At 52.1% G+C, this 25,555-nt stretch overlaps 2 protein-coding genes across 3 annotated transcripts; one reads left to right on the top strand and one right to left on the bottom strand.

The window, feature by feature from the left end:
- Positions 1 to 1,795: 1,795 nt before the first annotated feature.
- On the top strand, positions 1,796 to 17,113 carry ARHGEF18 (Rho/Rac guanine nucleotide exchange factor 18). Its single transcript, XM_054980505.1, has 19 exons — positions 1,796 to 1,940; positions 3,806 to 3,918; positions 4,223 to 4,363; positions 4,593 to 4,843; positions 5,119 to 5,244; positions 7,190 to 7,307; positions 7,535 to 7,783; positions 8,887 to 8,963; positions 9,328 to 9,506; positions 9,692 to 9,783; positions 10,008 to 10,190; positions 10,998 to 11,135; positions 11,587 to 11,711; positions 12,311 to 12,367; positions 12,837 to 12,884; positions 13,337 to 13,810; positions 14,539 to 14,869; positions 15,476 to 15,598; positions 15,683 to 17,113. The coding sequence occupies exons 1-19, from the start codon at positions 1,870 to 1,872 to the stop codon at positions 15,811 to 15,813; spliced, it is 3,027 nt and encodes a 1,008-aa protein (XP_054836480.1). The 5' UTR covers positions 1,796 to 1,869; the 3' UTR covers positions 15,814 to 17,113.
- A 1,504-nt stretch (positions 17,114 to 18,617) lies between these two features.
- On the bottom strand, positions 18,618 to 23,924 carry PEX11G (peroxisomal biogenesis factor 11 gamma). 2 transcript variants are annotated; one of them, XM_054980704.1, is made up of 5 exons: positions 23,847 to 23,924; positions 23,081 to 23,269; positions 20,343 to 20,521; positions 19,981 to 20,031; positions 18,618 to 19,568 (listed from the first exon to the last, which is right to left on the bottom strand). In XM_054980704.1, exons 1-5 carry the CDS (start codon positions 23,922 to 23,924, stop codon positions 19,343 to 19,345), a joined length of 723 nt encoding a protein of 240 aa, XP_054836679.1. In that variant the 3' UTR covers positions 18,618 to 19,342. The 2 variants fall into 2 exon arrangements, with proteins under 2 accessions (XP_054836679.1, XP_054836678.1); XM_054980703.1 differs by having other exon boundaries at positions 18,618 to 19,571.
- Between the last annotated feature and the right edge of the window lie 1,631 nt (positions 23,925 to 25,555).

The raw sequence follows: 25,555 nt of genomic DNA on the forward strand, positions 1-25,555 counted from the left end.
GCTGCCATGCCTGTGTGGCCAAGGACCAGAACTTGTGCAGGGGGCTAGGTAGATAAGAGCCGGCTTCTTCCTCAGTGGTCACCCAAGGCAGGCCCTGTTTATGTTTCTCTCCCATGTGCTGTTGACTCTTGGTGAGGGGGGAATAAAGGCACTTGGGTGGGGGAAGGGGACCAGACTGTAGTGTCCCTGAGGGTGGGTGACAGGGGAGAGGGGGCTCGTGTGGAACTTCCTGTCCTCCAGTGAAATGCCACCCCAGCTGCTGTGAGCCAGAGGCCCTGCTTGGCATGCTGAAGGCTTGTGGTTCAACCAGTTACTCAGGGAGTAGGTATGGAGGGAGATTCTGTTTGGCCTGAGGCTATGGAGAGCTGCTGCCAGTCAAAGGAGCCGTCTCAGAGTGAGTTTATCCGTATCTCCTTGCTCCCCATCTTCCCCCAAGGAGCTCAGTTCTTCCCCTCCCGCCTTTATCTGCACAACAGGCTTGTGGGGGTAGCTTTGGCTGAGGCAGAGAAGACGTGTGTGTGACTGGCTCAGAGGCACCCATTGAGCTTTGTGATTTACTGGGGGGTTGAACCCAAGTCCCCCAGTCCTAATATGTCACTGGATTCACCGGACCTTGTGGTGGCCTAGATGTTCCTCTGGGATTCTGTTTTGAACAGGGGGACTAAATAGCAGTGGTGCAGCTGGAGACGTCTCTTCCGTGTGCTTGCCTCCTTTTTTGGTGCTCCTCTGGAGAGCCAGAATTGCATAGGGGCTGAGAGTGGGAAGGCCTTCATTGAAATCTCACTTCTGTCATGAACTTGTGGTATTCATGCTGTCTCAGCATTGACTGTAATACAATTAACCTACCTGGTGTAAGGACTACACAACACTCTGGGCCATCCACAGCAGAGTTACACCCTTCTAAGTCCACTGAACTCTGCTTAGGAAGGTATTGAGCGTATCTGAAGGGCTCTGAACGGTCAAAAGCCCTGTTCAGGTGGAAGCTGGAATGGATCATGTGATTCACGGCGGTGGCACTCCTGTCCTGATGTCTCTTGTTTTCAGTGTGGCTGAGTTGCTTTTCTCTCTGCTGCTTTGGGCCGTTGGAGCTGCTCCTTTATGGGGCAGCCAGGACAGCCTTGCAGATACCACAGGCCTCAAATGCTTAGGAAGCTCACAGAGAAGGAATAGTCTGAGTGTTTGTGAGGCTGTTCCTGTACCTCAGTCATGGAGCAGTAGGAACTGGTGTTTGGGAGAAGCCTTCCAGGTGTAGATTCCGTTCCCCCGCCATACTTGGCTGGTAGTTGTTGGTATTTTTTCATTTGTATGGAAGAGTATAAATAATTTTGCTTCCCCTCTCTTTTTTCTTCTTCTTTTTTTTTTTTTTTTGCTAAAGAAGATATTTTGCAATTTCCAGAAGAGACAGGCACAGTAGGGACTAATTTCCTGCCCTTCAGTCCTGCTGGTTTAGCCAATACGGCATGCTGAAGTGACAGGTTTGCATTGTGAGACATTTCTAGAAGGATCTCAAGGTGGTATAAAGTCCCTGAGCTCTCTGCTGTAGGCTGGCAGTTCGTGAGCATGGGCACCACACACTCCAAGAGCAGCACTGATGCCCCGGGCCCCTCGGAGCTGCTGTTCTGCGGCTCTTTTTCCAACAAGTGGAACGAGAGCGTCTTCTTGGAGAATGAGCTCCTGACTGCCAGGATCTTGTCCATCCTCCACCTGCGCTCTGAGGACCGAGGGCTGAGAGTGGGGAGTCTGCAGTTTGCTCCTCGGTTTCTGAGCACCAACTCTGTGTTTGCTTCCACAGTTCCTCCTTCCAAGGAGCATCCTCGAAGCACCCTCTTGGGCTTGGATGGCACTACCAGCCTGCCCCAGAATCTCGGCATGACTGTTGTGCCAAGGGGAAGCTCACCAACTCCTCTGAGTGCCATCACCGGGGCTACTGGGAAGGCTGGGTGAGTAGGCACTGCCGAGACTTAGCTGGCTGCTTGCTGTGAGGGAGGCGAGTCTCTCCCTAGTAAGAAGGGGCCCTGCCTGGAGAGTAAAGTGTGAAGACTGGGCTGCTTAGGGCCCTCTAGAAAGAAGCACGCGTCCCCTTTGGGGTGTGTGGGGTATCAATGGAGCACTTTTTGTTGGCTTGCTTGAGCCTTCCTCTGGAGGAAATGAGCTGCACGTTGAGTCGTGGCACTTTTGATCCAAACTTGCAAGATAATTTTTCTGTGATTGTACCATGTACCTGATTCTGTGGTTTTGACTCCAGCATCTCAGATGCTTCTGAGATAAGTAAAGGGGCTGTTCTGGGGACGTCTTTCCTCTGAACGCTTTTGTGTCCTGTTCACTTCTAGTAGAGAAGCTGTTCCCCCCCGCCTTCCATCCCCACCCCAAGAAGTTGACGAACAAGTGTGGTTTTGAAATTGAAATGAGAGCTACCCACTCGGTCCATTACAGAGAATTTGAATTAGCAGGCGACTTTGTCGTGCTGGGTGAGAACAGGGACTCAAAGAGTGCCTAGCTGAGTCTCTATAAGAGAACCCCCCCCCCAACAGTTTGAGCACAAGGGACGCATGGAGGCATCTCTTCTCTGAGGCGCATTTCTGGGTGTAGTATTTGCCAATCCACCATATAACTTAGATCATTTTCTTAAATATTTGTAAATGCTTTACTTGTTTATAGTAAGCTACGCTGAGCAGGTCTGTGGAAGTAGTGCATAGGTTTATTACACCAGTTTGGTGTAGTGGTTAAGAGTGCGGGACTCTAGTCTGGAGAGCCGGGATTGATTCCTCCCTCCTCCACTTGAAGCCAGCTGGGTGACCTTGGGCTAGTCACAGCTCTCTGGAGCTCTCTCAGCCCCACCCACCTCACAGGGTGTTTTGTTGTGGGGATAATAATGACATACGTTGTATACCGCTCTGAGTGGGCATTAAGTTGTCCTGAAGGGCAGTATATAAATCGAATGATGTTGTTATTATTATTTCAAGTTTGAACACCAGCCATAAAAGTCGCCCCCCCCACACACCCCCAACATCACAGCAGTTAATAAGTAGGCACAGATGCCAAGCAGTCATAAGGAGACTACAAGCATAAGTTCCCAAAGGCCCGTGCATTGGGCATTTCCCCCTGCTTTCTCCCCTGCTCTTTTAGAAAGCCCTGTGTCATGTCAGTTGGCTTGCTCGGATATTCCCCCAGCTGTTTAAGCACAAGGAAGGGACCTGCTCCAGCCTGTGAGGCTGACTTTCTGCAGAAGAAGATCCATTTACAGCTCTTTTCTGCATCTTCTCTGGCTCTCTCACACCAGCCCGAACTGCATGGAGCACTCTGAGATGTTGCCACTGGGCTAATAGGTGGCTTTGTTCCTGTTCTTGCTGTCCATTCACTTATGCCTCCCATTTTTATCTTCTTTCTCCAAGGAGCTCAGGGTGTGGTACATGCATGAGGTTAAACTGTTTCCCCTTACAATAGCCCTGTGAGGTAGGCTAAACACTTGGCCCAGGATCATCCAGTGAGCACCATGGCCTGAGCTGGGATTCAGACTCTTTAATTGCCGCACTATGATGTACTTGGTAACTGGGAGCGTTGCTGGATCAGACTAGTGAGAGTCCTCTAGCCCAGCATCCCATCCCAACCAGTTTCCATGAAGGGCCAGACAAACATGGCGTAGAGGCCACAGCCTTCCCCTGGTGTTGCCCCCCTGGTGCCGGGTTTCAGAGGTTCACTGTGTTTGAATGTGACCTCCCCTCCATGACTCTGTCTAGCCTCCCTTTAAAACCGTCTGTACTCGAGGCCAGTTGTGACCTGCCTGTGTTTTCCTTTGGATATTTAGACAAATCGGTGGAGAGATGGATGAGGTGGATTTTGGAGTCCTGAAATTTAAACCAGCCTCCGAGGATGTTGTGTCTATTGCTCCTTCAACGACAGAGTCTGTGTTTGTGGAAGGTAATAGCCTTCAGAGCAACCTCCTGTACTCTTCACTTCAGATGCATTATTAACTTACCCTTTAGGTTAATAGAGGAAAAATGAGAGTATATTCTCTGGGGGGGGGGCGTTAATCTGCTAATTCAAGGGCCTGGGTGGAGAGAAGCGGTGATGGCGCCTCTCAGAGGCCCTGGCCTGAGGAGCTGCAGGGGAGCATCCTTGGCCGAAGCTGTCTGTAGAGATCAGACTGCTGGGAAGGGCTGCTGTGAGCATCATGTGTGGGCAGCACTTGAGAAATGCTGACTGTTGTTCTTGTTCTTTCGAGATGCTTACTTTGCCTCCTTGTGGCATGAGCTGGAGACGGATGCCCGTGAGTTCGAGGCTCAGTCGTGGAGCCTGGCAGTTGAGCAGTCTTATGCCAAGCAGCAGAAGCGGGAGGTCCTCAAGCGGCAGGATGTCATCTATGGTAGGGTATTGAGGGCACCTTCTGAGCCTCCTTCTGGGGCATGAGTTGCAGGGGGAGCCTGGCGCATGGCTGCTTTAGCTACCGATTTATGACTGGAGGCTCAGTTTGGGAGACAAGGCACCTGGCATTGAAACAGCACTCTGTCATAGGATGCAGCTGTGGGGAAAAAGGGGTTTTGTAATGTAGGTTTGGGGCGAGACCTGTCTGAGGGCTGCCACTTCCCTTCTAGAACTGATGCAGACAGAAATGCACCATGTTCGGACCCTCAAGATTATGCTGAAAGTCTACTCACGAGCCATGAGAGAGGAGCTGCAGTTCAGCAGTGTCGTCCTCCACCGCCTCTTCCCCTGTGTGGACGAACTGCTGGATCTCCACTGGGCATTCCTTTCCCAGCTGAAGGAGCGTCGGAAGGAGGCCCTGGAAGAAGGCAGTGAGCGCAACTATGTCATCCAGAGAATTGGGGACCTCTTGGTGCAGCAGGTGGGGGCTGGTGGAGATCTTGCCCTTTGGGTAGGTTATGGGGGCGGGGGAGAAGTAGGGCTTTCCTCTTGGCTTGGCAAAAATGCCTTGAGTAAAGGAAGAGAAGAGGGCCTCAGCAAGCAAGTGATTGTCCTGGGAAGGAATCAACAAGCTGTAGAAGGTGTTGCTGTTCAGTGGCAGAACCCGTCCTTTCCTCCATCCTCCCTCTGGCCAGGTTCTGCTGTGCACCTTCAGTCTCACACTAATAGCATTCTGTCTTCTGCTTCTGGGCTCAGTTTTCAGGTGAAACAGGTGAAAAAATGAGGGAGAAGTATGGGATCTTCTGCAGCAGCCATGGTGAGGCGGTGAATTACTATAAAGAGCTGATGCAGCAAAGCAAGAAATTCCAAAACTTGATCAAGGTACAGGAAGTATCTTATTTTGCATTTGTCTTCGGGGTTTTCTACCTATTTAGGGGGAAGGGGTCACTTCTGGCCTCATGCTGCTTTGGTTTATCCCCTGATTTCTGCATGCATTTTTTTTCCTTTAGTTTTTACTTAAGAGGTTGGGGGGGGGGGGTTCCCCCAAGGCTTTTCCCAGTTCTTTTGAGACCACTTTTACCCTAGTCTTTTTTTGAACACAATTTGGAGTTGCTTTTGCTCTTCATGAGTAATATTTCTTTCAGCTTTATTTGTCCCGTCCACTCATGTCCAACCCAGTTTTTGAGGATCGGACGTTCATTATTGTAGGAGCCCTTTCCTCCTGGTTTTGTTTTCAATTTTTTAAAAAATTGTCCTTTGTTCTGGGTTGGCCAAAGCAGGGTGCTCCAGTTTGGACCAGCAGGGTGGGCTTAGGAATGGGCGACAGAGCTGCTCTCCTTTTAAGGCCTCTCCATGTTAAGACAGGCGTGTGTTCATTTTCAGTCTTTTAAAAAAGCATTCAGCCTTCATATCTACGTTGATAACAGCATGCACAAAAAATAAAGGGGGTGTGCGTGTGTGCTGTGATGTCACTGATGGCGACAGAACTCGCGTGAAAATCCTGATTAATTTTTTTGAAAAAGAAAATAAATTGACTCCAAAACTAAAAATGCAAAGGGGGGCTGACTTGCAGAAGAACCATACACAAACAGACTCTAGTGCTTGTGGACCAACTGCTAAGAAAATCATAAATAAATGGAGCCTGCGGGAAAGCTGGGGCTGGGCAGGCGGTGGGGAGCAGTCACTGTGCTGCAGCTGACTTGCCCAGGGACCGCTTTTCTCCTGGCGGCAGGCCACTGACTTCCAGATACTGATGACAAATTTCTATCAGGCCCTCCCTGCGGGCTTCTGGAAAACATGATGCTGGGCTGAATGGACACACCCAGCAGTGCTTTTATGGGGTTGGGGTGGGCGCCTCTTAGCTCAGGGCCTAGGAAAGGTGCTTCTCCTGGTCAGTGCCTAGTACAAGAGAAAGGGATCTGAAGTGCCAGAGGGTCAGAGCTTTCGAAAAGACCTCTATTTGGTTTTCTGTGACCAGCTTAAGAGAGTGAAGGAGAAGAGAATCAGTATACATTTGCTGAGTGAGGAAAGTGAGATTTTCCAGGATCCCCGCCCCCTATACACACCGCAAGGTGGCTGTGAAGAAAGTTCTGTTTTTGTGGCTCTCAGGCAGAGTATGTCTGAGGACCAGAGGCTGGGACTAGAGATGGGCACAAACCAGGAAAATGGCGATTTGTGGCTTGTGAAAAGTGACGAACCACAAAACACCATGAATTTGCCCGACCAGTTCGCATACCAGTTCGTTTGGTTATGGTTCGTTACTTCCGGGGGCCGGCAGCAGCCGCAGCACTTTTCTAGCTGTTTGCATTTGCATACAGCAAGAAAAGTTTCAAACTTCCTGCCCCTCTGCTTTTTTCAGCTGAGGGAAGGAGGAGTAGGGACCTCCTCCTCCCCTTTCCCTCAGCTGAAAAAAGCAGCAGGGCATTTGAAAGCAGCAACACTTTTCTTGTCACGCAAGAAAAGTGTTGCTGCTTTCAAACACTGTCAGCTTTTTTCAGCTGATGAGGGATCCCCTTCTCATCAGCTGAAAAGCAGCTGGTGTTTGAAAGCAGCAATTTTCTTGCCATTTGCAAACTGCAGGAAAGTTTATTGTGGTTCGTCAGAAATGGGCTCTGACGAACCACTGGTTCATGAACCGCAAACTGGCTTGGTTTGTGACGAACTTTGGTTCGTGTTTTGGTTTGTGCCCCTCTCTAGTTGGGACTTTCACTGAGGGATGGTCATCAACTTTCTCCTCTCATTCTTGAGCAAGTGATGAAGGAAAGCTAACAGTGCTCACTGCTGCAAGTAAGCCTCCCCTTTTGTGTGTCTGCCTTTTGTTTCCTAGAAAATCAGCAATTCTTCCATTGTCAGGAGACTCGGGGTCCAGGAGTGCAACCTCCTTGTCACACAGCGCATCATGAAATACCCTGTCTTGGTGGAGCGAATCATTCAAAACACAGAAGGTGCGAGGCTGCCTACTGGGCTGCTGTCAGTCCCTCCTCAAAGGGCATGGGTTAGCTCAGACTGCCTCCTTCCTTAACCCAGTAGGTAGCCTTTTCTGCCAGGGGCTCACAAAAAGAATTTAATTGGAGAGTGTGGCTTGGACCTGCTGGTTCTGTTCCAGATTAATTTTTCTGCTTCTGAAGTATGAAATTTCCCTTTTGCTGAACTCCTTGGCTCCTCTCTGCAGCTGGCACAAAAGAGTATGAGGACTTGACCCAAGCACTACAGTTGATCAAGGAGGTCATCACAGCTGTCGACACCAAAGTGAATGAGTGTGAGAAGGCACAGCGCCTCCGGGAGGTAGTCAGCAAGATGGAGCTCAAGTCTTCGGGGAAGTTCAAAAATGGGCTGGTCTTCCGGAAGGAGGACATGCTCCAGCGGTACCTCCTGACTGATGGGATGCTGTCCTGGAAAGCTGCCTCCGGGCGCCTGAAAGGTAGGCACCAGGCTTCTTTTGCCTTCGTCCACCACCTTCTTCTTCTAGAGATTCCACCAAAGTACTGGAGGCAGTTGCACAATGGCCAGCGGGGATGGGCCCAGTCTCAGAGAACACTCCATGCAGTCTGGAGTGAGAGCTCTGGGCAGATAATGACTCATCCCTCTGCAGGCTCCTAAGGACTGGCTCGTGTAATCCAGCAACCTCCAGGCCACTTTACACTTTTAGGAAGTGTGTCATGCTAACCTTGTAGCACACTCCTTCCCCCCAGTTCCTTGGAAAATGTAAACCTGGCAGGATTTCATTCCTCCTGGGCTGCATTTGAGCAAGAAGCTTTTGCTCATCCTGCTCTGGTGGCGCTCCCCCGGTTTCCCCAAGGTCTCAGGCAGAGAGAACCCTCACCTGCCCCTCAAGAGCTGTTGCCTTTCCCAACAGCTGCTGCTCAAGATGCTGGGGGACTGAAGCATGAACAAAGCAGGTGCTTGGCCACAGAGCCACAGCTGCTCCCTAAGGATTCTGCTGTGTTGCCCTGGCTCTTCCTCTGCAGGGTACCAGAGTGTACCTTTAATCTGCAGGCTGGTGCCACCAGAAAGAAAGATTGGGTATTTGTGCCTGCTGTGTTGTGCTGCGTGATGGTTCTGATGTCCCACCTTTTAAAAAAAAACCTGACAGAGGAACAGTACAGAAGGGCAGGAGTTGCCTTAGGAATTTTGTCCACTTGAAATCAGCATCTCCTTTGCAACTTAAAGAAAAATATGTCCAGTGTTGGGAATTCGGGGCCTTTGCTAGTTTTTTTAGGTAAGATGCAAAGCACATTAACATTTAAACACTCCAGGCAAGGGGGAATGGCTGTCAGGGAAGGAATAATTTTTAATAACTTGTGCCGGTAAAACATCTGGAGCACCAAACTGTTTAGAGCATGGGGGGGGTGTCTGATGGCTGCTCTGACATGCAGGCCCTGGCAGGTTGTCTTTTAGGAGGGGATACAAAAGGGACACCAGCATGCAGCTTATTATTTGGACAAGTGCTACGGCACCCACACGGCATCTGAAGCCCTGAGAGGCTGCCCTGGTCATCCATTGACTATTTCTCCCCCTCTGCAGATATTCTGGCTGTTTTACTGACAGATGTTCTTCTGCTCTTACAAGAGAAGGACCAGAAATACATGTTTGCATCTGTGGTGCGTATCTGTGGGCAGAGGTTATGCCCAAAGTTCCCTAGAAGGTGTGAGAGCACAGGAGCAATGGCGTGGTTGCAGAATTCAGTTTTTCTGTAGTTGGTGAACCCTCGTGGCTGAGAGGCTCTGCTCAGGATCAGGAGAGCCCTGATTGGTTTGAATTCCACCTCTGCCATAAACCCATTAGGAGATCTTGGGCAGCCCCACCCCCAGCAACGCATCTTCAGTATGGGGGCAGTGATCAACGTCTGCCCTGCAGAGTTGATGAGAGGCTGTTTAAAGTCCTGTGCATTATGATGAGGGCCTTTGCTGTCCAGGGGTGTGCTAGAGAGGCAGGAGCCTGACCCCAGAGCTTCTTGCTTTGCAGGATTCCAAGCCACCAGTGATCTCCTTGCAGAAGCTGATAGTTCGTGAGGTGGCCAATGAGGAGAGAGCCATGTTCTTGATCAGTGCCTCCATGCAAGGACCTGAGATGTATGAAATTCACACCAACTCCAAGGAAGACAGGAATTCTTGGATGGCACAGATACGGCGGGCAGTGGAGAAGTGCGTGTGCTGGGCCCCCCCCCCCGGGCTTTCTGCTTGAGCCTTGTCACTTGCTGCTGGCCTTGAGTGGAGCAGCCTGAGCACAGCGGGGCTTGCTCTGCTTCCCGGTGCAGAAGAGGGAGGGGAGATGCAGCCTGGCAGGGCCGGAGTTAGTGACCGGGTCCTTTTGGTGCGTTCCTCTGCAGCTGTCCTGATGAAGAGGAGAGGATGCTTGCTGACCCTGAGGAGGAGAGGAAGCAAGCTGAAGCAAGGGCTGCTAAGCTGAAGGAATTCCATGGTGAGGAGGGCGTTTGGCTGGGAGCACTGTGCCCCTCCTCCCGAGACCCAAAGGCCAGAGCTTTTGGGCAGCTGTTTCTCAAGCCTCTGGCAGCCACTTCCAGTGGGGCCATCCCCATCATGCTGGGACATGTGGCCCTGCTAGGAAAAGAGAGCCCCCTGTCTTGATCCTGCTCAGTGCCCGCCCCCCCCCCTGACTACTCCTGCTTTGGCCCCTGACTCTAGACCGCTTGAGGGTGAAAGACGACCTGATCATGCAGAGTCTGAATGAGAAGCAGCAGATATACTTGGAGATGGCGGAGATCAATGGCTTCGAGGATGCCGCCCAAGCCTCCAGCCCCATCTGCAGGACAGAGTCCCCTGAAGACCTGCAGGGGGAGCTCCTCGTCAGGCAGGCAGTGAGCGAAGGTAGGGGGGCTCCTGAGGCATCGGCAGGAGGGAGAGGGGCAGCAACTGGAATGAAGCTGCTTGGGAACTTCCTGAGAGATGGGCTGGGTCCTTTGGCTGTGCTCCCAGAAGATGGAGAATCTGGAGTTCACACAATCTTGTAGAGAGCTTAGGCTGTGGTCAAGCCCAGCTTTTTTTTTTTAAATGGAAATTGGTTGATGCACTGTGTAAAATTTCAGAAATCATAAAAATGGGAAGGGGAAAAAGATGCCCAGGCTTCAGGGCTTTTGTTCCCTGTGAAGCTCCCTCCCCCGTGTTGCCGTTAACTGTAGACTAAAATTAGGCAAAATTAGCTTTGTATTGTCGAAGGCTTTCACGGCCGGAGAACCCACAACAACCAAAATTAGCTTTATTTTCATCATAACTGATTTGGGTCACAGAATAAAGTTTTTGTACCAGAGGACTGACCCCTGAATTCAGACAGCAGTGCTTGGACTGGGTTTCTGAAAACAGCCCGGACACCCAGTGGCCAGTCAGACAAGACTTTCCTTCACCACTTTGGTACAAGACGTAAGAAGATTGGTTGAATCAACACCCTCCCCCCAAAGGTGGCTGCTTGCAGACCCCTAAACTTGGTAGACCCCCTTCACCCCCCCCCCCGCAGGGGCTTGATTCAGTTTTGGGAGTCTGCTGTAATTGCTGGGCTGGGAGGGGGGGGGGTTCATTCAACCCAGCTGCTTAAGCCATGTTCTTCTGTTGGTCACTGTTGGTGTGTGTGTGTCCTCCTCTTCTCTCCCCCTCCCACCAATGGGCCTTCCTGCCTTCTAGTGGAGAGCATCCAGACCTTGATCTTTGCGCAGTTGGGGAGCATGGCCTCTCGTCCTGAGGACGGCAGTGCATCGGGAGTGCTGAGGCGAGCAGAGACCTTTGGGGGCTATGACAGCACCACAGCTGGGCTAGCCAAAAGTAAGAGTAAGGCCAAGAATGGTGGAAACGGAGAGCACAGCTCCGACAAAATGGAACTTGGCCACTAATAGGAAAGAAGCCTTTCCTTATTGGGCTGATGGGCTCTAATTCTTCCCATCCAGCATCTTGAGCTTCTTACATATCCACTCGTGTGGATGGAGAATTGTGGTCCCTCTGCCCAGGGCTAAGTCATCCTGGGCCGGTGTTTGGTCCTCATGAGCTGAGGGGTGGGCTCATCTGGTCCCGGGGGCAGCAGCTCCTGAGCTTCCTTGGGCCCTGCCAGTGTTGGGACTGGCTCCCTCTTCTGAGTGGCTTTTCCCTCCTCCTCGATGGCCAGCGGTGCTGAAGAGTGACCTCTTCTCATCCTACCTGGCAGGGAGTGAGTAATTGGGGAGGGTTTCCTCTGTGCATTGGTGAGTCATTTTCCTCCCCTCCGCCCCCCACCCCCTAGCTGGCAGTTTCAAGAAGAAGGTGTGTGGTGGAGACCAGTGGGCACGGGAGCGCCGAGGCCTCTGGGCCAATCCTGATGTGCTGCGCCAGGAGCTTCCTTCAGCCGTCAATGAAGAATCATGCTTGGTAATTTCCCAAATTTTGCTTCCTGGGACCTAGTAGATGGAGATTCTGGGGATTGGAGCTGCAGTCTTCTAGCAGGAACTCTGACACTGAGCCACAACCCCTCCCCTTCAAGGGAGCAGTCAGGAGAAGGGTGGGCACCAGAAATGTCCTGCAGCATCACACTCATGCTCTTAAGCATAGCTTGGCCTCCATAAGGACTAGCAACTTGATTTTGTTTGTCAGTGAAAGCTGGGATTCTGCACCTACTGCCACAGCCCATGTTTAGGTAGGACCGCAGCATACACCCCGCTCTGCTCTTTCAACAAGAAAGGGAGGTGGTTGTGATTGGAACTTGGAAAGAAGCAGCTCCTGGGAAGAAGAACCCTTCTTGCTAAGGCTGGCCCTTAGGAGGGGGAGGTTGACTGGCAGCAGGTCCCAGCAGAGGCCAAGGGAACTCCTGCACTGAGTGTGGCATACGGGGTTCGCTGCCTGTAGCTTCCATGGCTTTAAAGCAGAGCGAGGGAGCAGCATGCATAGTGGGGGGAGGAGTTGAGCCCCAGAGCGTTGCAAGCAAAGCCCTGGCTCTCCTACCAGCGGGCTTCCTTGTTGCTTTTCTGCAGAGCGACCTCTCAAGATTGGAATACAGCAGCCAACCTCAGCCGGTCTTGGAGTCAGAGGTACTAACCCAGATTGCTGCAGGGAGGGGAGGGGGGCTGGTGGTCAGGATCCAAAGAACCACAAGGCCTGGTGAGAGAGGGACCGTTCGGCAGATGGAAAAGGAGAAATCGGGCAGGGCTGTCTGGTCCCTAACCTGTCGAATGGGCCCAGTGCAGGAAGTATTTGTAATGAGCGGTGTTGACTGTCCATCTCACAGTGAAAGGGTCTGGGAAGGGGGGGAAGCGAGCCACTCTCAGCTGGTTGGAGGCTTGCACCAGGGCATGAGGAGGCCCCAAGAAGCAGGAAGCTCCTCCAGGCTTCCGTGTTTTTTTCCCCCTTATGTGTCTGCTCACAGGTGGGGATCCCCTTGAAATGGGGGGGGGAGGCCCCTGAAAGCCTGCTCTCCTGGCCCTGTCCTTTCTGAGACGTGGGCACCCTCTCATCTGTGACTGACATCCCACCTAACCCTTGCCCTGTCTTTCTTAACAGCTTGTTCAAAGGATACAAGCGCTCTTGAGGTTGCTTCTCAGCCTGCAGGTAAGCCGCCATCTTCCCCAGCTGTCAGCTTCCACGGTTTGTATGACACTGCAGCATTCTGATGCTTTTTGGAAAGGACTGCAGTGGGGGGAGGGGCCACGGGCGCGGTCTGGAAGGACAAATGTGAGCAGCTGGGTTGTAAGGCCAGGAAAGAGACCGGACCCTCTATAGCCCTCTTGGGAGGTTTTATATGGGAATGTTCCAATGTGCTGGAGGTTTTCTCTGCAGCCATAGAGACTAAAAATGTTAGAGAAGTGCATACGCGCGAAGTATCTAGGTCTGCATGTATTCAGGTGTGATTAGAATGCTAATTTGAGGGAGGGTTCCCTGCTCCAGAAAAGCAAGTGCTGGGAACCCTTTGAGGCAACCCACTCCAGCAGAATCTCTCCCTTGGGCATTTTCTCAGCCAGGGACTCTCTCTTCCTCCTCCCCTCTCCCCACCCGCCCCCAAGGCTGTGATGGCGCAACAAGACAGCTACATGGAACTGCAGCAGAGCAGCATCCTGGACCGCGAGAAGCAGTTCCGCCTGCAATCAACACGGGGGAGTCTGCTACTGGAGCAGGAGAGGCAGCGCAACTTTGAGAAGCAGCGGGAGGAGCTCGCTCACGTGCAGAAGCTGCAGAGCCAGCTGAAGACGGAGCGCCTGCGCTGGGAGCGCGACCGTGACCACCAGCGGCGGGAGATGGAGACAGCTGAGGCCCAACGGCAGGAGCGGGAGGAGGTGATGCGGCAGCTGCAGAGCCGCCTGGGCCAGGAGAGGGAGGAACTGGAGCGGCAGCGGGAAGCCTACCAGCACGACCTGGAGAGGCTGCGGGAGGCCCAGCGGGCCGTTGAGAAGGAGCGGGAGCGCCTGGAGCAGCTGCGCAAGCTGAAGAAGCCGCCGCCACCCGTGGGACCGGGCACCTTTGCTCCCGAAATGGGCCCAGTGAGTCCACACGCTGGAGGGGAAAGGCCCTGGCCTCACACCAGTGTCCTGAACCCTTCCTCCCCCCCCCCCCATTTACCTCTGGATGTTCTTCCTGTCACACTTACTCTAGAGGCAGGGCCAAGCAGCTTCCGAATACACTCATGCTCCCTCTCACTCCAGAAAGGGAAGCCCAGCTGTGCTGCTGACCCTCCAGCCAGCAGAGGGATGGTCATGCTGCCTCAAATGCAGTGGAAAGCCACAGAATGTCACAAAACTGAAAAACTGGACAGGAGAAAGTTAACAGGCTGTGTTGGAATAGAAAAGGGTTCCAAATAGCCTCCTGGAGCCATACCCTGCCTTGGATGGAGGCTGTCTAGTGAGCCAATGGTCTGGGGCCACAAGCTAGCAGGCTTTGTGAGGCCTACCTGGGCTGGCAGTGTTTTCCACAGGTCCTTGTGCCAAGTCAGGTCCAGCTAGGTCTGTCTCTGTTCTGACCGGATGTGGCTCTCTCAGTCCCGGGCATAGAAAGCTCTGAGAAGCCCCGTCACTAGAGAGACCCAGCATTGAACCAGAGATCTTCTGCAGGCAAGGCAGTTGCTCTGCCAGGGCAGTGTAGATGGTTGACTTGGTCTGAATGAGGGCAGCCGGGCCTGGCAGCTCATCTGTTGGGATTACCTCAGCTGCACAGAGGCCCTGTCTCTCCTTCAGCCCTACAGAGAGGCCCTCTTTGTTTCTTTCCTTTTTAGGGGCACAATCTGAGCCATTCAGTTAGCTTCAATGGGGAAGGGCTGGAAGGAAGTGCCCCCCCTGTGAAGCCCTGTGGACGTGCCAGTGTCTCTGGGGCGGACTACCTGGAACGGACGGAGCTGGCCCGACGGGACAGTGCTGTAGCGGAGGGGCGTCCTGTGCTCAACCTCAAGAATGAGGTGCCTATTCACCTCCTGAGTGCTACCAACCAGATCCAGAAGCAGGCAGCTGTGCAACAACAGATCCCTACCAAGCTGGCAGCCTTTACCAAGGGCAGCAAGGAGAAGGGCAGCAAGCCTGGGAAGGCCTCCCATCGGGTGGACAGCTCCAGTGAGTCTTGGAGCCCAAGAGGGCCACTGGGAAGGGGGTGTGCTTGCAACAGGCTCGGGGCAACTAGGACAGGGCTATTTAGAGCCACAAGCAGCCAGGCGGGGGAGGCACCTGGTGCCTAGGTGGGAGCAAGCTGGCCTTACCTTGGCCCAGTTTCATTCTGGGCAAGGAATGGTTTTCCTTGGAGGGGAGGGGCTGCAGCACAGGACTTGAACTTCTGATTGGCATATGCACTGTTTCAGGGCCATTCCTTGGCTGGTATCTTGGGTGGAGGCTTCCTCTGTCTTGAGACAGACCCATTCTGCTGCCATGGTGTGTCCCCCTGTTGATGGGGGTGGGGTGGGGAGAATGGTTGGAGGTGGAGCTCCTGTTCTGCAGGCCGGCTGTTCCAGATTCAGTCCCTGACAGCATCTCCTGTTGAAAAGGCATCTTGGGCAGTGGGGCTTGGGCAACATCCACCTCTGTCTGAGACCCTGCAGAGGAACAGCCAGCTGACTTGGGGCGTGTGTGTGCCTGTTGGTTCTCTGAGGCAGAAGCCGCAATCTTGGTGTGGAATCTGCTGCCTTGGGAATAGGCCTTCTGCAAGTGTTTCCTTTCTGTGTTTAGCATCAGTTGATCTGAGGCAACTGCTCATGCCCAGGTTGGCTGGGAAGGACGAGTTTGGGTCCCGCAGCAGACGGTCAGCAAGCCCAGTCTTTCTACACAACCAGAACGTTGCCTTCCTGCCAGGTAAGCTGGGCCCGAGAAACTGATCAAGGGCAGCTGACTGAGCCCTATGGCTTGTCTCACAGCAGAGCTCTTCCCTCCCAGCAGAAACCCCTGGCCCAGCGGAGAGCCACCCGGAAGCGCTGCTCCCTCCTGCCAACCTTTTCAAGCCCAGCAGCGTTCATGCCCTTCCACCCACCCAGGATGATGCTACCAAGGAGGACGTTATCTTCTTCTAACTAGTAGCCAGGCAGCTTGCTCTTCAACCCTGATGAAGGTTGACCTCTTTCCGCTTGGGCAGTTGGGGCCAAGCATGGACTGGTAGCTCAGAGCTGTGGCCACAACGCTGGTGACCCTCTTGTGGGCTTTCCACACAGGTGCTTTGTCATCACTTCTGTGCGGCTGGGGTCCGAGCTGTGGTTTGTGCCTCTCTAGCCTTCACACTGAACTTTGTGCTGCCCTGAAGCAGAGAGCGCCTGAGGCCAGAAACTCTGGGGGGGGGGAGGCAGTTGCGCATCGGCTTGTCCCAGCCCTCAGCCAGGGAGATGCACCCTCTTCTGCCTCCCTCTTCAGGGTACTGGGGTGGTTGCTTCTGCCAAAGATTTTGGCTGTAAATGGAGGCAAAGGAATGTGCTGTTGTGGTGGCAGGTCCCCTTTGCAAAAAACAGGAATGGGGGGGGGGGACACAGCTGCAGCGGGTGCTGAAATATCTGTAGCCTTGTGCTGCAGAATGAAGGGAATGAAGACTCTTTGACACCCAACCACGAGCTGATTGATGGGTCACTTTCCAACGGTGGGTTTCCTGTGTTCTGTTATAGTCCACCCGCTTTTGCTGCTCCGTGTCGGTATGTGCTGCTCTGCCTGGGATTTTGATGCAAAGTGCCTGGCGCATGCATCGCCCCAGCGGACAAGAGGCAAGGGAGTGTGAATTGAGTGGTCCCTTCTGCCACAGTGTTTGCTTGCCTAGGTCACTTACCCCCTGAATACCATTTGTGCCATACTCATCAGTGTTTTCAATCTCCATATATACAGTTTTTGTACTGAGAAGAACTTGGAGCACTTTAGAACATGGCTGCTGTTTTTTAAAAGTCCTCCCTGTTTTCTTCCCGTGGAGCTTCCCGGTGCCAGGAACTGTGTGAGTGTGGTTGGGCCCTGCCCTAATGCTGCTTATGTCTTAAAAAAAAAACCCCATGCAGCCTGTCTTTGCCCTGCATGAATGAAGCTGCCCTGATGCCACTTTGACAGCTTCGCCTTGTAGGTGGCCCCTGTAAGCTCATGACCGTTCGTCCCCTTGCCTGTAATTCTGTTGCAAGCTCTTTATCTTGTTGCCCTCTTAATTTTATTGGTGAAGTGTCGCCAACTTTGTTAAATTGTGCACTATTTTAATGATCAAAAGGATGATCCAGGCACACCAAATGATTTTTTTTTTATTTTTTAAAGCAGTGGTTCGAGTAGTTTCTTCTCTGCAGGATGATTTGGGATACATCTGAAATCCTGACCCTCGTCTCCGCCAGTGAATTAAAAAAAATGAAAACCTCAGTGTGTCTGCTTCTTTCACTGCTGACCCCAAGCTTCAATTATTTTATTTACCGTGAGGTTTATTGCCAAAGAAAGCACAGTATGAAAATTAAGTCACAGTTCTCTTCACTCCCCCCCTCCCCCCCCAATAAAGAAAAGCTTGGGTCGCCTTTCCTCGCTGGAACTGGCTTTGACGTTTTGAGTGTAAGTAAATCCGTTAAGGGGAGCTGCCCGGAAAAGTCTGCTGGGGCTGAGGTGCCAGAGATCAAACTACAAGCCAGAGGGGGAAACCCCACCAAGGAACACAATTAAATGGATCCAGTACACTCAAAATATAAATAATTATTAAGTATATATGTTATTAACTGTATAAAGTACTCCAGTGCTATGAGGGTACTCATAATCTCATTATACACTTCATCATAACCCAAACCATGCCAGTATACATCCGTGATAAATATAATAAATGTACAATAACGACAATGAATAAATAGATACCAGAAGGTTATACGCTCATTGACCATAAATTACAAATGCAGTTTCATGCCCATTGCTGCTTTTCTTGCAGATGCAACAAGTCTGTTTACTCCTGGAATTCCTGCAGCCATCCAAGGTAAAGTCTTACTGACAGATCATTCCAATGTAATTGAGATCTTCTTTTTTTGTCCTTGCAGGTATTTGCTTCAAGTGGAATGCGAGAGATCTTGTCAAGTGATCCTGTCAACCAGGGCTTTTTTTCAGCTGGAACGCGGGGGAACGGAGTTCTGGAACCTCTGGAAAATGGTCACATGGCTGGTGGCCCCGCCCCCTGATCTCCAGACAGAGGGGAGTGGAGATTGCCCTCCGCGCTGCTCAGCGGCGCGGAGGGCAATCTCCACTCCCCTCTGTCTGGAGATCAGGGGGCGGGGCCACCAGCCATGTGACCATTTTCTCCGAGGGCAACCCACTGAGTTCCGCCACCTCTTTACCCAGAAAAAAAGCCCTGCTGTCAACTATAATGGTAATTGGCCATCATTAGACAATCACCCTGGGTTCATCCCGGAAGTTTCAATGAGACTGTGATGGAAGAAGGTCTTTATAATTTTCCTGCCCTTGGTGAAGACACTCAACATGAGTTTACGTAGCTAGCAGACTCGTCAGGCAGGTGGGGGCTCTTGTTGCTTCACCGATGGCGTCTTGACAAGATTTTTTGCGTTCCACTTGAAGCAAATACTGCAAGGACAAAGAAGAACATCTAATTATATTGGAAATGATCTATGAGTAAGACTTACCTTGGATGGTTGCAGGAACTCCAGGAGTAAACAGACTTGTATCTGCAAGAAAAGCAGCAATGGGCATGAAATTGCATTTGTAATTTACGGTCAATGAGTGTATAACCTTTAGGTATCTATTCATTGTATTTACTGTATATTTATTGTATTTATAATGGATGTATACTAGCATGGTTTGGGTTATGATGAAGTGTATAATGAGATTACGAGTACACTTAAAGCACTGGAGCACTTTATATAGTTAATAGCACTTACATATACTCAATAATTATTTCTATTTTGAGTGTATTGGATTCGTTTTGTGTTCCTCAGTGGGGTTTCCCTCTCTGGCTTGTAGTTTGGCTTCATGCTGTGATGGCCTCATTGTGTTTGTTGCCTGGGTGCCAGAGATCGGCAGTGGAAGTGATGGCAGCCCCCTGGGGCCATCTCTAGGTCCAGTGTTGGTTCTAGTGGAGCTCTATGTGGCTCACCTGGTGCTGCTATCCTAGGGGAAGGCCACAGCCATAGGAATGTAGAGTAGGGGCAAAGGCCTGAGCAGGAGACAGTAGCCACGGGAGGAAGAAGAGGCTGGGAGGAAGATTATGGGCTAGCTTTCCCTGGACCTGTGCAGAGATGAACAGCTGGCTCCTCCCGTTCCTTCCTTCTCAAAAGGAAAACTGTCAGCCTCTGCACAGAGGAGAATCCTGCCACTCAAATGAACGGTAGAGTTTCCCCCAGCTTGGAGCCTCCAGTTGGAGGGGAACTGGAAGCCTCTGTTTGCCAGAATTTGGGGGGGGGGGAGGTCCACCTCACCTGGACTTGGCTTCTCTCCCGGTGTCCTTAGTGCTGCTTCCTGCCTACAGCCCACCAGTCCCGTCCTCGTGAGCACTGTGTGTTTAGCTGGAAGGAGTAACTGCCCTGTCCCCTGGGAGAACCCTGTGCTTGGGGAGATCATAGCCTGAATTGAACTTCTGCTGGACTCCCTGCCTGAGTCTGCTTCTCACACTGCCCCAGTGTTATTGTTTATGTAGGTTTGGTACAGCCCAATGAGGGATGAGACTGTCCCCATAAGGCCGACAAGCCACTGAGGAAGCTTCCCAGCCCAGAGGACTCCTGGAGGCAACCAGTGGATGGCATTGGCCAGGTCAGCCATGTTGCTGAGGATTGCCAGCACTTCAGCCTTTGCTTGGGCCTTCAGCTCCTTGGGACTTGTCCGCCCACTGCTGCTGCTAGGAAAAGGAGAAAGAATTCCCATCAACTTGCTTGTCAGCCATGGCCCAGCCTAGAGGGATGAGAGGTCTTCCTGTTGTCTTGGTCTTGATGCTGGAGGAGGGTGGCATTTTGTTTTCGTGTTCTGGTTCCTTACAAGCAGCTTCCCTTCTTTTGCTCCACATGACGGGCAGGCATGAGGAGACATGACGGATGTCTCTCGCCTCATCCCAAAGCAAGTCAGGAGAGCAAACCAGCACCCAAAGAGCACGAGTTTGCAGGGATGCAAGGAGGGAAGCTTCCCACCTGAATACCAAGTGATACTGCAAAGGGCGGCCCACGCTTGCGGAAGGGGCTCAGGCTAGGCGAGGAAAGCCCGAGACTTAGGCAGGCACTGTGTACATGTCTGTCTAGTGGAAGGGGTCATACCTGGACTGTGTTTGCAGCTTTCTTTCGAGCTGGGCCAGGATTCTCAGAGATCTGGAAGGAGGAAGGGAAAGGCAGCATTGCAGCGGAGTGCAATATTCCTGCAGCAAGTTGGGTGTGCTGCTGGCCCCTGGCGCCCTGCCCTGGCATGCATTGTGACGAGGCCAAGACAATCCCTTAAGCAGCAGGTGTGTGGAAAGGAGCTGGAGAAATTTTGCAAAGCAGAAACAGGCTCTGGTTTGGTCTCCTACCCACCCAAGCCTCTTGCAGCTGGGGAAGCCGCTTCGGCTGGAGGAAATTGTGCAGGCTTTGAATCTCCTACACATTGAATGGGTTTCTCCTCCTCACCCAGCTGGCCTTCTTACCGAGCAATCCCCAGGAGCAGAGAGGCTCCCCAGAACGCCGTACTGAGTGTCCACCACTTCTGTGGGTTGGCATAGATGATCTCTGCATCAGCAGCCCAAGCTATGTGTTCACAGGGGTAGTAGAGCTGGTCGGCCAGGTTGTTAAGGATGGAGAGCCAACGCACTGTAAAGTCATTCTCCTGCAACATGTACATGAGCAAAAGTTTAAGTCTAGTTGCCTCTGCCTTAAGGTCAGTGCTCACAGTTGAGGCATGTGAAATGTGCAGAATGCTTTCTTGTCCTAATTGGTCCTATGCACCTTGGGCAGGAGTTGATCGGGGATTAGCAAGAGAATGTGAGGGAAGTGCTTTGAACATGCTAGAATTATTCACAAAGATTATACCTTACTTTTCTCCCCAATGTTTCCAAAACAACTTGCAACATCATTCTCCCCATCTCTGTTTTATCCTCACAATAACCACCCTGTGAGGTTGGTTATGCTAAGAATGTATGACAGGCCCAAGGTCACCCAGCAAGCATCCATGGCAACGCAGATATTCAAACCCGAGTCTCCTAAAATGACACACTGACACACACACAATGCTGGCTAAGCGTTTTGAGAAACCAGAAGGACATAAAGTGACTGCCAGCCAGTTGTGTACCTAGTGCCTCTGACTAATTTTTGGGGGGGGGGCTCACTCAGGTCAGGGTCCATGTGGCCACAAGGTCTGCTTCCCTTCTGCTGGGTGTCAATATGCTGAGCTCTTGCTTGAAAGATTACTAACCTGCAGCTCTGCCTCTTAAAAACAAGAGAAATGCTAGAGGGTTAGCCATGGTGGTCCACTGCAGCCACAGCAGCATCGGGTCTTGTGATGCCTCAAAGCTGTTAAACTGACTGGCAGAAGCTGTTGTGAGCACTCTTGCCTCACCAGCTTCATGAAGAGTTAGCCTCAGTTGGCAGAGAGGGAGAAACTGTTGCACCTCCACCCCTCTCTCCAGCACTGCTGCCAGAATCACCCCTGCCTCTGTTCTGACCACGCCCTACACCAGCTGCCAGCACTTCCCTCCACTGGCCTCTCCCCCTTCCCCCCCTCTGCTCTCCCAGCCTGATAACAGTTTTCCTGTGGCCTGCACTCCCCCAGCTGACACTGTTGGCCAGCCGTGGACCTCCTGCTCCCTCAAAGGACCGTGCCCTTGATGCCTGGAACCTCCTCCCAGGACATCTGCGTGATGCCGATTCTTTCACCTTCCTCAAGCCTGCCTGTTCCATGGAGGCTTTGCCGCAACTACTACATCCCATCCCCCTGACTGAAAGTCTGAGTAAATCAAGTGAATGCAGATTCTTGCCCTGCCTAGCCACACCTCCACGTCCACCTCCATCCAATGCCAAGTGAGCAAGACCCACCTTCCTGCGTATTCTGTAAAACTCCCAAGAATGTGGATGGTGCTACATGCACATGGGACAAGAGGAGGAAGGGCAGACGGGGGGGGGGGGCATTCTAATTGGCATTCCTGAGACTGCTTGTAGTAACTAGGGAAAAATGTTTTGTAAAGCCTCACACAGCAACATGATATCGCCACTTATGTAAGTGCCAAGATGACAGCAGGGAAGCCACTGGGCAGAGATGGTCCTTCATGAGAAAAAGGAATCATTTATGCTAAGAGACCAAGTGGATTCTGCTTGGAAGGAGAGAGGCCCTCTTGCTCGCTCACTAGCCCTGCTTTTTCTTAAGGCATGAATTGTGTGCCAGTCAGTGGCCAACAGGACAAACCTGATTATCCTTCAAATGAGTCTCATACCCCATTAAAACTGCACAGGGTAAGGGCCAGCCTCTTGCTATCTAACAGATGCCAAGCAGGCAGAAGTACTACAGAGGCAGCAATAGAGAACTTTTGAATTTTGACCTATGCAACTTGATTTTTAAAAAACAGTTTCTATATTTTTTGAAAAAACTACATACCCCACACCGAGAAATGGCTACAGCAGTCCTATAAGAGGAAAGGCTTATCTCTGTAATGAAAGGGGCTAGAAAAGAGACTGATTTCTTAAAACAAAGGCTGGGAATTCAGAGAACCCAATACACAGATTGTTGTAATGCCATATGGATATTTACTGATTTTAAAAAAAAAACTGAGAAAGACCGGATGGATTGAGGAAGGAGGCGGGATGGCCGTGGGCATGGAAACTGCAGAGAAATCTGCCACATGGAAGCCCTGTTGCCACCGCACTATATCAGCAGTTGCAGCAGCAATGGGGAAATCACACAAGCACATCCCTGTGTGGAAACCACCAGAATGTTTCAGGATTGTGTTTTTATAAAAGGAATAAGACTGTAGTTTATTGCATGTGTTACCTTATTTAGTTCTTATAATCCCGTTTTTGCATTGTCTATAGCATTCTTATATGATTTATTGGATTTTTAAAAATTTTGTGATCTGTCTTGAGTCTCAGCAAGAAAGGCAACCTATAAAGCAAATAAGAGCAAGATTCGGGTCCAGCCACACTTTAGAGACTAACTAGATTTCCAGGGTGTGAACTTTAGAGAGTCAGAGCTCCCTTTGGTCTTTAATGTGCCACTGTGCCTGAATCTTGCTCTCCTACTACAAATCAACATGGCTACCTACCTGAGACTATGAAGTAAACAGTCTAGCAAGAAAGAGAATGAAATAAACAATTTTAAAAAGCTGTTAGCATTGTCAACCTGCTGTTAAAAGCAAAGAGCACTCCCCCCCCCCCCTCGCGCTCCACCATGGCTTACTTTGGCCCCCAGCCCGTACTGGCAGCTGTAGGTCAGCATGGCCAAGTCATCAAAAAGGCGCAAGACGGTCCGGCAGTGGCTCAGCTGCGCTGCCAGGGCCAGGAGGCCGCGTCCGACGGGCGCCTTGGCAGGGTCCCTCCTGGCCAGGGCCCCTCCGGTCAGCTGGCAGCCATAGCAGAGGGTGCGAATCTGGGAGGGAAAGGGGGAAAGAAGGCCGAAGTTACACAGGCGTCTCTTTAGCCATTCATTAGGGCCCGGGCTGCATGCAGAAAGGCAATACAAATCCCGGGAAGGCAACCGGCTGCCCCCCGTGCGAAGCGCGATGCTGGGCTGCAGGACCCAGCGGGGCTCTCCTGGCGCCTTTAGCCGCCCGCGCAGCCTTTCCACGGCGCCCCTGCTCCAGCGGGCGTTGCCAGCCTCCAGGCGGGGGCAGGGACGCCGGCGACCCGCTCTTCCCCCGGAGGAAGCTGCTGCTCCGGCCCCGGGCTCTGCGGCATTCTGCCCCGCGGAGGCCCCTCCCCAAACTCGGCCCTCACGCAGGGATTGTCCCAGCCGCGGTTGGCAACCCCAACCCAGCATCCAGGCCGCGCCGTTCGCTCCGCATCCGCCTGCAAAAGGACGGCCAAAGCGCCTCTCTTCCCCCGGCGGTTTACTCGGGAGCAAGCGTCGCTGGGGTTACGCCCCCCCCCCGGACCGGCCGCCTCCTTCGCGCCGCGCTTATTGCGGGGGGCGTCGCCGTCCTCCCGCCCCGCTGGCCGGTCCTCACCACTCGGTCTCTCCCCCGGTAGCTTTCCAGCGTGGAGACCAGCCTGCCGATCAGACCCCCCGCCGCGGCCGCCGCCATAGCAACACTTCCGGGTCCCCGCCTTCCTCCCGCCCACTTACGTATGGCGGCAGCGCAGAGAACCACAGATCCCAGGAAGCAGCGCGGGAGCACGTGACGGCGGGAGGGCTTGGGCGCTACGGGAACCGGGAGGGGCGTGGAGTGGGCGAAGGGGGAGGGGAAGAGGCAGGGAAATAAACAAACTCGAACGGGGAGGCTGCCCTGCCCTGCCCTGCCCCCCGCCCTTTAAGGGGTTCAGTTTCTGAGGGCAAAAAGCCTGATGGGGGCCTTTTCTCCCGGGAAGCGGACTCTGCCGCCTGGAGGGCGGGGGCAATGGGGTGGGAGCTCCGGGCCCGCGGAAGGCGGCCGACTCCACTTTGGGGAATGCATAGAACGAGGGGGGAGGAGCGTCAGGGCAGCCGCCCTCTGCAGCCGCCCTGGGACCTCGCTTTCTCCCAAAATAGTAGAGTCCAGTAGCAGCTTTAAGACTAACCAACTTTATTGTGGCATGCGATGCATCTGAGGAGGAGAGCTGGGCTTCTCGGAAGCTTCTGCGACAATAAATTTGGTTAGTCTTAAAGGTGCTACTGCACCCTTTCCTATTTTGCAACTACAGACTAACACGGCTAACTCCTCCGGATCTCTCTCCCCCAGATGCTGGGGTGTTGTGGAGGCCTCGGTCTGAGGCTGCCACGTCCTCCTGGGCGCAGCAAAGCCGAGTCCTCGGGATCAGTGGTAATTCCCAGAGTACTCCAGGCCCCACCTGGAGTTGGCAAGCGCCCATTCAGCTGCTTAATTGTTGGGGCCCTGCATTTGGGAAACCTGTTTGTGAGCAAGTGCTGCCCCACAGTGGCCGCGAACTGTCCAGTGACGTCTGGTTGCAGCCTTCCTCGGGGTGGCTTCCAGAGCACAGTTGCTTGGGGTCCCTCAAACCAGGATCTGAAACCCTGGTTGGAAGTTGGTTTGTTAAGTGCAGTGAGTCTTAACTGTGGCTTTTTGCGTGGTATCTGAATACAGACCATCATGGCAAAATGCTGCGGACAAGCCAGGATTGTTCCACCGCAACTCGAAAGTGAAAGTGAATTGTTGAAGCAAGTCCGGATTTGAGTGATCGCAGCTTGCCCTCTGAATCCTGGTTTCACTAACTAACCGTTGTTAAAATCAATCATGGTTTCATGTTCTATCTTCCAACTAATTGCATCTTAGGAAGATTCCTTATGCTGTAGGAAAATGGCACAACTAGCAGAATAGATCCATAGCTGTTGTCCGACAGACAAGTATTTCTCATTGCATTTTATAAAATTTTCCCATTGAAATATTCTGCATGAATATATAAACATTAGAATAATAAATAAATGCTGCTTTTATATTGTTTTCTGGATTTGTCTTAGGAATTGCAAACACTGGCAGGGGAGGAGGGAGCACATTTAAATCTTGGTTATGGGTAGGCAGTATGTGTGAATAAATATGGTGAATAAATCTCAGTTTACAAAGTGTTTGGAAAAAAGAGTGGAAAGGAGGGGTTACTTCTGAAGAAATACTGAAAGTGTGTGTAAACATAATCTTCCCGCTGGGCTTTCAATCAAATCCCCAAGGACTTTCTAGTGTGGGACATCCCATATTGATAGTGTTTGTGCTTGTGATGGTGAAGG

Source organism: Eublepharis macularius, chromosome 5 (assembly GCF_028583425.1).
Source record: "Eublepharis macularius isolate TG4126 chromosome 5, MPM_Emac_v1.0, whole genome shotgun sequence".
Lineage (NCBI taxonomy): Eukaryota > Metazoa > Chordata > Lepidosauria > Squamata > Eublepharidae > Eublepharis > Eublepharis macularius.